At 37.1% G+C, this 13,605-nt stretch overlaps 1 protein-coding gene across 4 annotated transcripts in view; it reads right to left on the bottom strand.

The window, feature by feature from the left end:
• Positions 1–13,605, bottom strand: part of NETO1 (neuropilin and tolloid like 1) — a 63,317-nt gene that overhangs the window by 14,017 nt on the left and 35,695 nt on the right. For all 4 annotated transcript variants that reach the window (XR_008211288.1, XM_052704204.1, XM_052704203.1 and 1 more), the window contains exon 7: positions 2,229–2,457. Coding sequence is in view for 3 of the 4 variants with exons in the window: in XM_052704204.1 (XP_052560164.1) it covers positions 2,229–2,457 (229 nt within the window). In the remaining variant the exon portion in view is untranslated. The remainder of the gene's footprint in view (positions 1–2,228; positions 2,458–13,605) is intronic.

Genomic DNA, 13,605 nt, shown 5'->3' with positions numbered 1-13,605 from the left:
TAAGAAATCTCTAATATTTCCTCTTTTTGCACAAATGTAAATTCCCCCAAAACAGCATTGTAACAAGAATTAACAATGAACAGACTCAGAAAGAAAACATTCATGGAGCCTTGCCTAACAGAGAGTTCACAGTCTCAACAACTTAAGTCTACAGTCAGCAACCCCACACACTGGAGAACTCAAGGAGCACCATATAACTATACATAGCGTCACCTGGTCATTCCCACAGGAACAGTCACTTTGTCACTCTTTTACATGCAAGTTAACCACAACAAAAGAGTCATCCTCTATTTTTTATTTTTTTCCCCAGCTCTAAGTGAACAAAAAGCTTTTTTTTCTTCCTTTCTGTGCATAGAGACACAGGTGTCTGTTTCTTTATACTTATCTCCCTGAATGAAATCTGACATTCCTCCTCTTCCATGCAGATGATCTAATTATTCCCACACACTATGGAAGACTTAGACTATGTGTTGCATCACACCACGCAGACTGGACGTTTGCTTGATCTGACTTTGCACAGCCAGTACAAATCTGCAATATGGGGCAGCACTACGCACAACTAACATGGCACGAAGAGTACAGTCAGTGTCACCTTTATACCTTTTAAGTCAGCTTCCAGCATTAAAACACAGATGCATTTTCTTCTAATATTTATGATCAGGCTGTGTACACATATCTCAAAGCACAATTTATCCCTTTATAAATTTTCAGCTTTGTGCCTGTAACACCTGTTCAGAATAAATTTACGGAAGGCACATCATGTTATTATTTTCAACCTCCCAGTCAGAATATCATCCATTATAAAACATTAGCTGTTTACAAGAACAGAGGAGTTCAATATGTAGTATTAGAATGTTATTGGAGGAAAAATAAAAACAAAAATAAAAACTAACAAAATCTTTCCTTATTCTCCTTTAAAATGAAGAAATCTTGCAAACCCACACTTATTCAAACCCTCATCTCAAGTTAGTCATCACAGTGCTTCACTCTTTACTTCTCTTTATGCTCTGAACCTCCAGTGTCTATGCAGTTGTTTCTAAGGTAACAGATCAGGATGTCTTGTGGAGAAATAAAAAAAAAAAAAATAAAAAAAAATCAGATCTTGAATATTCAAGACATTTCCAGTTGCTGAAATGAGAAAAGGGCAGTGTCATCTCAACTGAGGCCTCTTTTAGACTATGGTCTGACTTAGATACAAAAAAAATATAATCTACCCTAATGCTGCAGCATGCAAGTACAGTGGCATATGCAGTTTCAAGCACGTAAACTGCCAGAAATTTTTAATCAGTGCCATAATTAAAGAATTACGGAGGCCGCTCTCAACAGTCTCATTGTGGGATACACACACACAGAATACAGATGAAGGATATGCTTGGTAGGATTGCACCTTCATTTCAATCACTGACAGTCACATAGAAATCTTTCTGTGAAAAATGTGAAACACGAGCCAAAAAATAAGTTAAAAATGAACATAAATCAGAACAAGAAAACAAATATATACACTCCTTCCTTGAGGGACCATATGTGCATTTTTACATAAAAGAAAACAAAGCAAAATCTTTCACAAGTGATTAACTGAATTAATAATTTTCAGTGAATGAGATAATTGGGTTTCATGTTTTTCAGACTGGGAAGAAGTACCTTTTGTTTCTTTCACAAGCTGTCTTTCCTACTACATGAGCTCAGAAATCATATAGATGTATGAATGAAAGCTGCATAGAGAGAATATTAAAACCACCAAATCCTTTGTTATTTGCCTAACACTGTCTGATACATGTTTGTTGAAATTCTGGTATATGAACAAACGTACCCATCATCTACTATAAAATAATCATACAGCATTTTTAAAGTACCATCATTGTAAGATCTAAAAAATCACATTCATAAAAAACATGGGGCTTGATAAAAACATTCAGAGTTGTACTGTTTTCCAGCCATGTAAGAGAAAACTGACAGAGTAGCCCAGTAGATTGGGAGTCAGGAAAAAATTATATTTATAGTGACAAGCTGTACTTGCCTTCCTGCCTGTGAATCCTGTGCTCTACCTATTGTGTTACAAATCATTGTGCAGTATTAAAAATTCATAGAATTAAATCTGTTCTGTTGGTTCACAGAGCTTGTTCAGGAGAATCCTTTGGTGTATACTCTGCACGAAGAAAACATTAGCAGTTTGTGGGACTGGTATTGTTTAACAAACTGAAAGGCAGACACATTGATTAAGGCCTTACGTTCTTGGAAAGATGTGAAGAGCATCTGGAATCGGCTGCTTCGACTGCCTTCATCTGCCCACAGACGGATTACTCCAAGACCTGTCCGCAGCATTACATCATTTGCAACAGTGCTGCAAAACTTTGCTTTTAAATCCTCCACAGAGCTGCTTCCATCATAGACAGCTACAAAATTCCTTTTGCATTCATTGGAATTCTGCATCTCATAGTCCAAGAATCGCAAATATATCTGTGAAACAAACAAGAAAGAAAAGGCAACATGTAGAAACATTTTAGAATGACTGAAAATGCGTTAAGCAACAGTGCTCTATCTTGTGGGAGAAAGGCTACACAACAGCATCAAAATAATTTTTCTGGAGCTAGTGATTCACATACAACTTCCCTGAGTGGGCATTAATAGAGAAAGTGCAAACTATTTATAATTTCTTGTATTTTGTCTTGCTCCAAAACAGAACTCCAAAATAGAAGATCTAGATTTTTATACTTTGCAGCATGGTCCTAATTTCCAAACATATGCCCCTTCAGTAGAAGTATGTACAACAGTCCTTGAAGCTGAAGGACAGAGACAAGCTGAAAATTCCTTCTTTTAACTGGCACAGTATTGCTCTATTATTGCCTGACATGGAAAGTAACAAGGCAAATAATTGCTACTCTCTCCCCACAGTCAATGTGTCATCTTTGTGATATGTCTCAGCTACACAGATCAGGAAGTGAGAATCTAGGAGACAGGCAGAACTCAATCATTAATCTTTTCATGTTTCCTCAAGCAATTTGGCCACCATCTCAGCTTTTCTAAACAAAGCACTTACAGTACTTGTCTTCATAATTTAGCAGGGATGAAATCAAGATTATTCCATGGAAACTGCTAGAAACCTTGAAATTTTCCTTAGAAAATATCACTCGCATTCAAGTTAAGTTCTCTTACAATATATGTCTTACCCTTTACAAAGATGTCTATAAACCTACCCAACAGAAGTGAGGAGAAAATGCTATTTTCTGGTACTCAACTTTATACAGTCTTGAACAGGGAAACAATCTCATTTTAAAGGCAACTGCTAAAACAAGCAACATCAAATATTCCAGCAACAGAAACTAAGTAAAATTTCCATTAGATAGATGATATATAATCAAACATCTAAGGGTACCTGGGAGACTTCAAGAGAATGATACAGAAAGGTGGAGTAGGGCAGAAACTGCATAAAAAGTCAAAGAACATCTGGCTGTGTGCATCTTGAAAGAACAATCCCCCCCAAAAACTCCACTGCATTATACATCAGATTAACTTTACAAATAGTCTTATTAACATCAGATAGCTATTTACATAAACAGGACAGTTCACAAAAAGGCTTCTATGGATTGGCACAAAGTACACAAACATTATATTCTAGAAGCATACAGCACTCAACACATCTCCTCACTGACATATCAGAACTCATAAGGTTTCAGAAGTTTTACTAAGAAGTTTGACACTGCTTAATTATAGCTCAGATTTTTTTATTATTATTATTATTTTTTATTTTTATTTTTTTAAGATATCGTATTACAGCACATTTCCTTTCCTTGCTATTCCTTGTAACTGGTCTCTTTGAAGCAAATATTTGCTAGACATTTTTTTACTTGCACATGAAATTCAGTATATGAATTTCATTTCATTTTTTCCACTATGTCATTTCTTAGAGCATACCCGAATTCTGTTCCAACATAGCCATCCTCCAGAAGAACTGTGAGGAACATATTTCAATTAAATTACAGATAAATCTTTCTTTCAGCATCTTTTTACATTATTATTTTTGAATACTACAAATTGAAGCAGCTGTACTGATCTCCACAAAATTGAACATTTAGCAGCAAAAAGTAATAATTTTCAGATGGCAAATATGCAAAGAAATTGTTTTTGTAGTGTTGGTCTTCTTGATAATTTTGTTTTTAATTTCATTTGCCCTTGTTCCACTCCTGTAGAGAAATCAAAAATTACTTGAGTTCAGTCATCCACCAATTTTATTAATACATTGTCTCGAATTGTCCTGTAATTTCCTCTTGTATTGGGAGCATAGACATTCCATTTCGGTTAAAATGGGTCACCAACTTCCTTGGCAAAGTCATATTTAAAGGCTTGTTTTGAACTCTTAAATCTCTTGAGTACAGGAAATGTATTTCTGAAGTTTCTCTGCACTGGCTGTATCACTTTGCAAGTCTCTTTCATTCTCTCCAATCTTTCTCCCTTCACCATGTGCCAAGGCATCTGACCCTTTTCTTCTTCCCTCCAAACCTTGCTCTTGCCATTCTCCATTCATTTAGAGCATTTAAGTCTTGCTGATGCCAGGCAACTTTAACTCTTCAGGGGAATACCAGTTTTCAGTTTCCTGCCCTTTTCAGCCTCTTCCATGGCCACTAAGCAGATGAAGGTTCAGATTGGGTTCAGAACATCTCATAAAGCGCAGGTGCAGGCCGCCCAGTGAGGTGGTCACCATCCCTGGAGGTGTTCAAGAAATGCGTGGATGGTGTGGATGTGGCACTGAGGGACATGGTCAGTGGGCATGGTGGAGATGAGAACGTGGTTGGACTAGACAATCTTAGTGGTCTTTTCCAAACCTAATGATTCTACAATTCCATGGCTGGAATTCACTTTAATCTACTTCCTAGAAGCTGTTACACCTCTAAAAGGAAAGGTGTGAAAACATGCAGAAGTCAACTGGAAAACAAACATGAATGAGCAACAAAAGTCTAGTAAGAGAGGTTTAGGCACAAGTTTTGGACCAGCAAAAGATTCAAATGAAGTCATGCAGAAATCAGATGGGTGAGATGGGCTCCTCACTCCAGTGGTTGACAAGGCCCTCCTATACTAGCAGCTCCTATGGTCACCACTGTACTGCCAGAACAAGATTTGGAAGACGAAGGGAAGTATGGCAGGAACCAGAACTAGAACTCTCACATCTGAAAATAGCCATAACTGGGACAGGTCTGAAGAGCAGTTTTCTGTGGCCTAGAGACCAGTCAATGTTCAAACACAAGCCTAACAGGCACCGTGAAACCCTGGCACTCAGCCTCCCTGCGAAGCTGCTGAAATAGTCCATGTCTGCATAATATTTCACTTATCACTGTACATACGTATATAAAATAGATCATATTTAGACATAGTAAGACCATATAGATATAATGCAAAATGCACAGATTATATTTTTTGTCTTATTGCTGTCTTCAGGAAAACTTCAGGAAAAGAGACTACTCATAAACTGTATGGCCAAAGTCTTTTTTCTATAAGCTTATCATTTGACATTCTCTTGTTTCTGATATCATGCTAGCCTTCTAAAATGGTAAATATATCTCAGAGTAAACAGTTATAAATGCTGAGAAGGGAACAGGAGAACAACAGTTTAGCATTCTGCTTTGATTCTTTCAGTGAGGAAGACACTACAGACTTTTTTCCAAGATTGAATTCTGCTTTTGGTCACTTCTGTTGATTCCTGTATATGATAAATTCAGCTAAAATATATAGATACACACACATATATGACAGAGATTTGGTGCTGGCACCACTGGAAATAAATATTTGGCCTAAAAAAATCTATGCCCATCCTTCAGAAGAAAGATGGCACCTTCTACAGTAGCATGAAGTTTCATAAATTAAAAAAAATAAATTAACTATAGTCTGAGGTGAGCTGGAATTTAGTTCTTATATTCTTTTTTGGAGACAACTATGTCTAGAACTTTATATAAAGCAATGAGGACTTGATCCAAAGCTATCTGAAATCAATTTAGTTAAGTTTATTTGGATCATACCTACGGATTAAGACTGGAGCAAATTTTTTAATATTGGAAACTGTTCGTACAAACTGACAATCTAATATTGAATCAGATTTTATTTTAAAGAGATGAAAGTAATTTAATTGCATATGCATATTTTTGTCAATTTTTATAGTCTTATTCAATATAGTTGCCATTGCTGCTGTCATTGGGGGTGAGGTCCACACTGGCAGAAAAAAAAAAAAAAAAAAAAAACCTAATAAATTGAGATCCCCAAGGAAAGAATAAATCTGATTATACAACAAATCATTATTTAATGCAAAACATTTCAGATACATTGCTTTCCGAAATTAGTGGCAAGATAACTTTCACTGTTATGTAGATCTCACTATGATAAATTAAGCAGAGGGAGAGAAAAATTATAAATATTTCTGGTTATTTCATTTGCTGTGATCTCAGTCGTTACTTCCACCAACAGTAGATAAGAAATTGTCCCTTCAGAAGCAAACAAATGAAGAAAAACTGAAATACTATCTTCTGTCTTCATTAAGCCTTCTTCCATTGATACCAATGGAGGCTTTTTGAATGTTACTATTTCTGTAGGTACTGTCATATTATCTTAGCATAATGAGGCCGTTCTTGTTGAAGAGAACATTGTATCCAAAAGAAGCATAACTGCCGTATTTCGTCCTTTTGTATTTTTCTTGTAAAATTTTTATAAGACGTTTTCCTCACATAATCAGATCCATAGTATTTAGAAAAACAGGTTGCTAGTACTCAAGTATTAGCTTTTATTGAGCTTTTATTGAGTCACTACAAATAGTAATGTCATTAGAAACAAAACTGATAAACCTTCACTGTACTGTGGTATATATAATTAATGCTCAGTCACATTACAGTTTAAATAATTGTCTTGTCACTTTTAAGGTTCCCACTGTCATCATAATAATGAAAAAGGAAATGTTGGACAAGTTTTACTATTTTTTGTTTAAATTTGAAAACAAGAGAAATCTTTTACTGCATATATTAAAAAAAAAGAATGATTGTTAACTATTAATAATATATCACTTCAGTAAAATAGTCAGATTATAATCTCTTCATAGTGAATCACTTTTGATGAGTTCTGCTTTTTAATCAATCACTGAAGGTTAGTGCTGACAACATGATTGATCAGACCAGTCATGAAAACCTTCTAACCATATCCTAGCATATCAGACTTAATATATGTGCACAGACATTCAGTCCCTTATAATGCATCAAAAAACAAAAAAAACACCAAATGATAGAAAAGAAGAAAAAGCCATCATTCAACTGCCAACAATGCTTTAGAAGTGAGAGAAAAACCTCCTCTTCATCAGGTCCTAAGTTCCAAATTTTACATATTCAGTTTCTAGGTTCAGTCAATTCTCTTGCAAGCACAGGGCTAGGGTAAAGAGTCCTATGTCTTTCCCTACTGCTTACTGATCATCTACATTTGCTTTATTCTGCATCTTGTTCAGCTCTATGCAATTAGCAATGGAGTTTAACAATACCTCAATTATTTTGGCATAGCAAGTTCAGTTTTTTTAAAGCAGATTTTTGCAACGTTAATTATTCTCCTTCAAGGCAAAAAGATGACAAACATAACAGCCAAAACAGAGTCATATTACTAAAATGCTGATTTTTTTCTTCTTCTAAAAATCTTCCATCTTGTTGCTTGGTTTCTAAACATTTCTCTCAATAATCATAAACCAAAAAGCATCAATGGTAGTATCCTGTGATACCATGGAAAGACAGAACTCCATATCTCAGGTTTTTCTCTTTCCTGGCACTTGAGAAATACTGGCTGTTGTTTTCCCTAAGGAGTGAAGCTCTTTAGAATCCTCTATTTTGTTCTGTTGTTTTTTTTTTTTTTTTTCTTCAGACTTCCACAAGTTCTCAGTAATTGACATTTATTCTAGCCATTATCACTTGCATTTTCTCTCTTGCTCAATGGAAAAATAGCGGGAAGTGGGAGCTAACGTCCCTTGATACTGTTCTGCTTTTTAACAGTGAAAGCCATAGATAGATTCTGATTCTCTTTGGTAGATTCTGTTCTCTTTGGTAGATTTTTTATTACCTTCATGAGTACCTTTTTAAATTGTATTTCCTAACAATTATTTGGACTGAGGATGCTAAGGATAATTCTATTTCTGTATCTGAACAGAATATATTAATGCTAACTTAACAGCATTTTTCTGCAAGTGCTAGTCTGCCATGTGTATTACCACATCGGCTAGAAAATATTATACACACATACTGTCGTCTTGCAATGTCATCTGAAAAAACTGTTTCAGAAAAGTGATTTTAATATTTTAACATAGGTAAACAACATTTTCTACTTGTTCAAACAGAATTTGCCCCTCTTGTTCCAGGGAAAAAGCTTTTCATATGCCAGAAAAATGCACAGGATTTTTCATTCATAATCTTATTTGCATACTATCAGGCTTCAGAGTTTTCCAGACATGGAACCTACATAAAGCTATTAATGATGCATCTGTTCCTTAGGTTTTTCAAACTCTAAATTCTTTTTCTCTTTAACTTTTCAAGAATCACTATTAAAATGCCCGTTAATTGTATTAGGAAATGTTTCTTCTCCAAAAGAGTGTTGAGGCACTGGAATGGGCTGCCCAGGGAGGTGATGAGGTCAGCAACACTGGAGGTGTTCAAGAAACATTAGATGTTGTACTAAGGGACATGGTTTAGTGGGGGAAACATTGGTGGTAGGTGGATGGTTGATCTAGATGATCTTAGAGGTCTTTTCCAACCTTGATTATTCTATGATTCTACAATTTTAGTGCGCTGGTAAAAAATCCTTCAAAAAAAATCAGGATTACTCTGGTATATTAGAGCTGACAGTTTAAACTGTCACTCTTGTAGGTCTCATCTCAGAGCATAAATTGCCATTTGTGAACAACAACAGAAAATGTTTTCAGTCAGTTTGTAGCTCCAGAATTTGTTTCACTGCCTACTTCTTCTTATGGGTACAAGAAACACATGAGCAACAACCAAATTTCCTTCAAGACCACAATCAGTCTGGAGTCAGGCTCTGGAACTGAAAGCTGTTTTTGATTAGGTAAGTAAATTCAAGGTTCATTGTGAAAACAGTGAGAAGTTATTTAAATCCTTTCTAAATGTGCCAGTGTCTTGAAGATACCTTTTTTCCACAGCAATATTTTGATGGCATGCCTGAATGATCAAGCTCTAGTGTCCTGTTGTGATTACTCCCATCATGACCCTGGGCGCAAGGGCAGGCTTGGCTTGAATTTGTTTTTTCCATGCTGACTCGGATGAACACAGCAGAGCAGTGTGTCATGCTTCTGGGCAGGTGGCTCTGTCTGAACATGGACCCTCTGAAGTCTGCACAGGATATTTTATAGCCCATGACCAACCACACTGCCCTGGTCTAATCATATCAAGAAGCCACCCTGGATCAAGGTGAGTCAGATTCTGTCACTATCACCAACTGAATCACAACAGAAGAGTTAATGTTAAAAGGGATCTTAAAAGACCACATCGTTACACAACCACTCCTCCAAAGGCATAGACACCTTCCACCAGACCAGGTTGCTCCAATCCAACCTTAGGTTGGATTGCCCATTCAACCTTACCTTGAACTACATGGAAAAACCTGTTGTTCCAGTGCCTCCCCACATTTTGAGTAGCTTCCTCCTAATGTCTAATCCAAATCTCCCCTCTTTTAGTTTAAAGCTATTACCTCTTCTCCTGTTGCAACACTCCTTGATAAACCATCTCTCTCCATCTTCTCTGTAGGCCTTCTTTAGGTAATGGAAAGCTGCAATAAGATCTTCCTGGATCCTTCTCCAAGCTCAAAAACTCTGACTCTGTCAGCTTTTCTTCACAGAAGAGGTGTTCCAGACCTCTGAATATCCATGTGGCCCCCATGTGGACTCACTCCAATATATCTTTATGTTCAGGGCCCCAGAGCTGGACACAGTACTCTAGGTGTGGTCTCATGAGAGCACTGGAGAAGACTCACCTCTTTCAGTCTTCTACCTATGTTTGCCCTGGCTTTCTGGGCTGCAAGTACACAATTGGCTCACGCTGAGTTCCTCATCCACTTGTACTCATACACATAGCTGACAACCCTCAGTATTTCTGAATTTCAGATTCACAGCTATCTTACTCAACAGGAATAGTCTCCAAATGATTACACAAATGACATATTTTGCAACAAGTAAAAAAGACTTCAGTTGTATTTCTCCTGTCTTCTGAACTTCCAGAAAGCTCCAGTTCTGCATTCATTTTTAGCATTCTACTCTTCATACTACAAGGTAATCAGTGATGACTCAGTACTTTAAGCCTGTGAAAGAAATTGAGTGCTCCCTGTCATTCTAGCTTGGTGAGGAGAGCAGCAACATTACATCCAAACTGTTAGGTTGAAGCTCAGACTTAGAGCTCTCAAGTTCATACACCCCAATTGATCTCATTGCATATATGTTGAGCTCAGACTTGGCTTGAATCTGGAATTGCAAACTGTGGCAGAGACTTGCATCTTGCTAGATTGGATGAGCTTAAGCCAAATGAAATTGCCCACAAACTGGCAAAGATTAAGAAACTGAAGATGTAAAGATCCAACTCAAAATCATCTGAGAAACTCTGGCCTTTTAGGCATAGTTCCCAGTAACAAACTGTGCAGCCCAGAACACATGAGCATATAGATTTAAAGACAGCTGTTGAGTTCTTACTGTTCCTAGCTGGATAGCCTGTTTTCATAGGTGCAACCTGCCATAAATTAGAATGATGTCACTGACACTGTACTGAATATGTCATTAATTCAAGGTTAGATAAGCACAAAGGAAGCTGACTGTAAAATACAGACAACAGAATCTTGATCCAAAAACAGTATTACCATAAATATTACTTCATATAATACCTTTTTAAAGTTTATCCACCAATTTCTTCTTCAATATTTGAGAATTTTCCCAGTTTGAAAAGTTTCCCAGTACAGCGATACCATGACTACAGACGCGTGAATATGAATGCATATGCACACATGCACATTTATACACTTGTGTATGTAACAAGAAAGCCAGAATAAAACCCTTTAGGCTTGATTTTTTTTTTCCTAGCTTGCTGAAAAATCTTTCACCTTAAGAAACACTGATTTAAATTCTTTTATACTGTCCTCTCTCTCCAGCCAGATAATTCTATAAGATGGGAGCAATGTGGTTCATCAAGAGACAAGCTAGTCCACTTCTCTGACAAAACATAACATTAGGGATGTTTCTCACATTTTCCATGGGTTTTTTTTTGTTTGTTTGTTTGTTTTGCCTTACTTGCACTTTAATGTTGCTAACAACATCAGCTGAACAAATTTCCTTCAGCCAATAATTCATGTCCTACTGTTTGAATTTTTCTTCCCTTATATCTAACCTAAATCTTTTGTTTGCCCATGCAATACTGTGACTTATCCTAAAGACACAGAATCATAGAGTCACCAAGATTGGAAAAGATCAGCAAGATCATCCAGTCCAACCATTCCCCTATTGCAACTATTTCCCACTAAACCATGTCCCTCACTACAACATCTAAATGTTTCTTGAACACTTCCTTGGACAATGACTCCACTACCTCCCTGGGCAGCCCACTCCACTGCCTGATCACTCTCTCAGAGAAGTAATATTTCCTAACATCCAACCTGAATCTTTCCCTGAAGCAACTTGAAGCCATTCCCTCTAGTCCTATCACTGGTTGCATGGAAGAAGAGGCCTACCTCCACTTCACCACAGCTTCCTTGCAGGTAGTTGCAGAAAGCAATGAGGTCACCCCTGAGTCTCCTCTTCTCTGAACAATCCCAGCTGCCTCAGCAGCTCCCCATAAGACTTGTGCTCCAGACCCCTCAGCAGTTTTGTTGCCCTTTTCTGAACATGCTGCAGGGCTTCAATATCTTTCTTGTAGTGAGGAGCCTAAAACTGAACACAGTACTTGAGGTGCAGTCTCACCAGGACTGAGTACAGAGGGATGATCACTTCCCTGCATCTGCTGGCTGCACAGTTTCTGATACAAGCCAAGATGCCATTGGCCTTTTTGGCCATCTTGGCACACTGCTGGCTCATGTTCAGCTGAGCATCAATCAATACCCCCAGGTACATTTCCTCTACACAGTCTTCCAGCCTCTCTGCCCCAAGCCTGTAGTGTTGCCTGGTACTGTTGCAGCCAAAGTGGCAGGACCAGCACTTGGTCTTGCTGAACATCATCCCATTGGCCTCAGCCCAGCTCCAGCCTCCCCAGATCTCTCTGTAAGGCCTTCCTATTCCCAGGCAGACTGACATTTCCTGCCAACTTGGCGTCTTCTGCAAATGAATTGACACCTGAGCAGCCTCTCCTCCTCACTAGATACTTAGGGATACTGTCTCGTAACATCCTCCTTCACAAAAACCTCTATGTAACATTATATAACTTCCAATCTTCTCTCACATTTTATAAAATGTTCTCATTGCTCTTTATTTCAGACACTCTTCAGCTGGTCTACACTTTATGAAATGAAGCAAAGCTAAATCCAGGTATAAAAATTCACAAATAACTAATAATTTTTTATCCTCTTATCAACGTGGTTTGGCATATTTGTGTTATACACTGTTATTACAGTTATGTGGCTGCAAAATTAGTATTTTTAAATCAGGACTGAATTCTGGATAAATCCTACAGATAACTAAATATGGGATTTCCAGGAGCACTTTGAATTGCGGCACTTTAGAGCTGGATTAGATAAGAATGTCATGATGATATTATCTGACAAACTAAACAGATATACAAATGTAGGGCAATTTTTATCTTATTTAACCAGGCTAAGTCTTTAATTGTGTTTACCTGTTTTCTTACCTACTAAGTATATAATGTACGATAACTAATTAGTCTAGTAATTTCACATCGATAGCTACTTACTCTTGTGAAGTGGAAATTCCATCTACTTAATTGGAAACTTCTATGAATATTGAATTTTGCAAATGTAAAAAAATATGAAATTGAAGTATATTCTAGAAATAATTTATCTGTAGTCTGATATGCCAACTATTTAACTCCTGAACTTTCAAAATAAGAAAGATCTTGATACTAAATAAGTTTTCTCTATTGGAAAATCTGCCTGCTGCTTATTCAGTGCTGGAACAGTCAGATGTATGCAGTATAGTCTGCTCTGAGTTTACAAAAAAAGAAAAAAAAAGCCTTCCAAAAACAAACCTGCTAATAAAAATATGCGTAGAATTTGTCTTTAGCAGAGGGAATGAAAGCAGGTTGGAGGTATGGAGATGCTTGAGCTCAGAGAAAAGAAACAGTAGGGTAGCCAGCAAAAATTAATTTGAATAATAACAAATAAGCCATGGATAAGAGAGGATCAGAATCTAAGAAAAGAATCATTAATTAATTGCATCCCCCTCCTGTTTGTTGCAAAGACATGGTTTGCTGTGTATGGTGGGAGAGGGAAAGGAGAATACTATCTTTTTTTTTTTTGTCAATCGCTCTACAATAATAGAAAAAGGCTTCATACACAAGAATATTAATTCACCTTGGCTCCATGTTCACTGTTCCCAGATGAGAAACAGTAATGATCATAGGGACCCAGCAGTGTTCCCTTAATAGTCCCTACGTTAGA

Source organism: Tympanuchus pallidicinctus, unplaced genomic scaffold (assembly GCF_026119805.1).
Source record: "Tympanuchus pallidicinctus isolate F22 unplaced genomic scaffold, pur_lepc_1.0 scaffold5, whole genome shotgun sequence".
NCBI lineage: Eukaryota > Metazoa > Chordata > Aves > Galliformes > Phasianidae > Tympanuchus > Tympanuchus pallidicinctus.
This window is presented reverse-complemented; position numbering and strand designations above follow the sequence as displayed.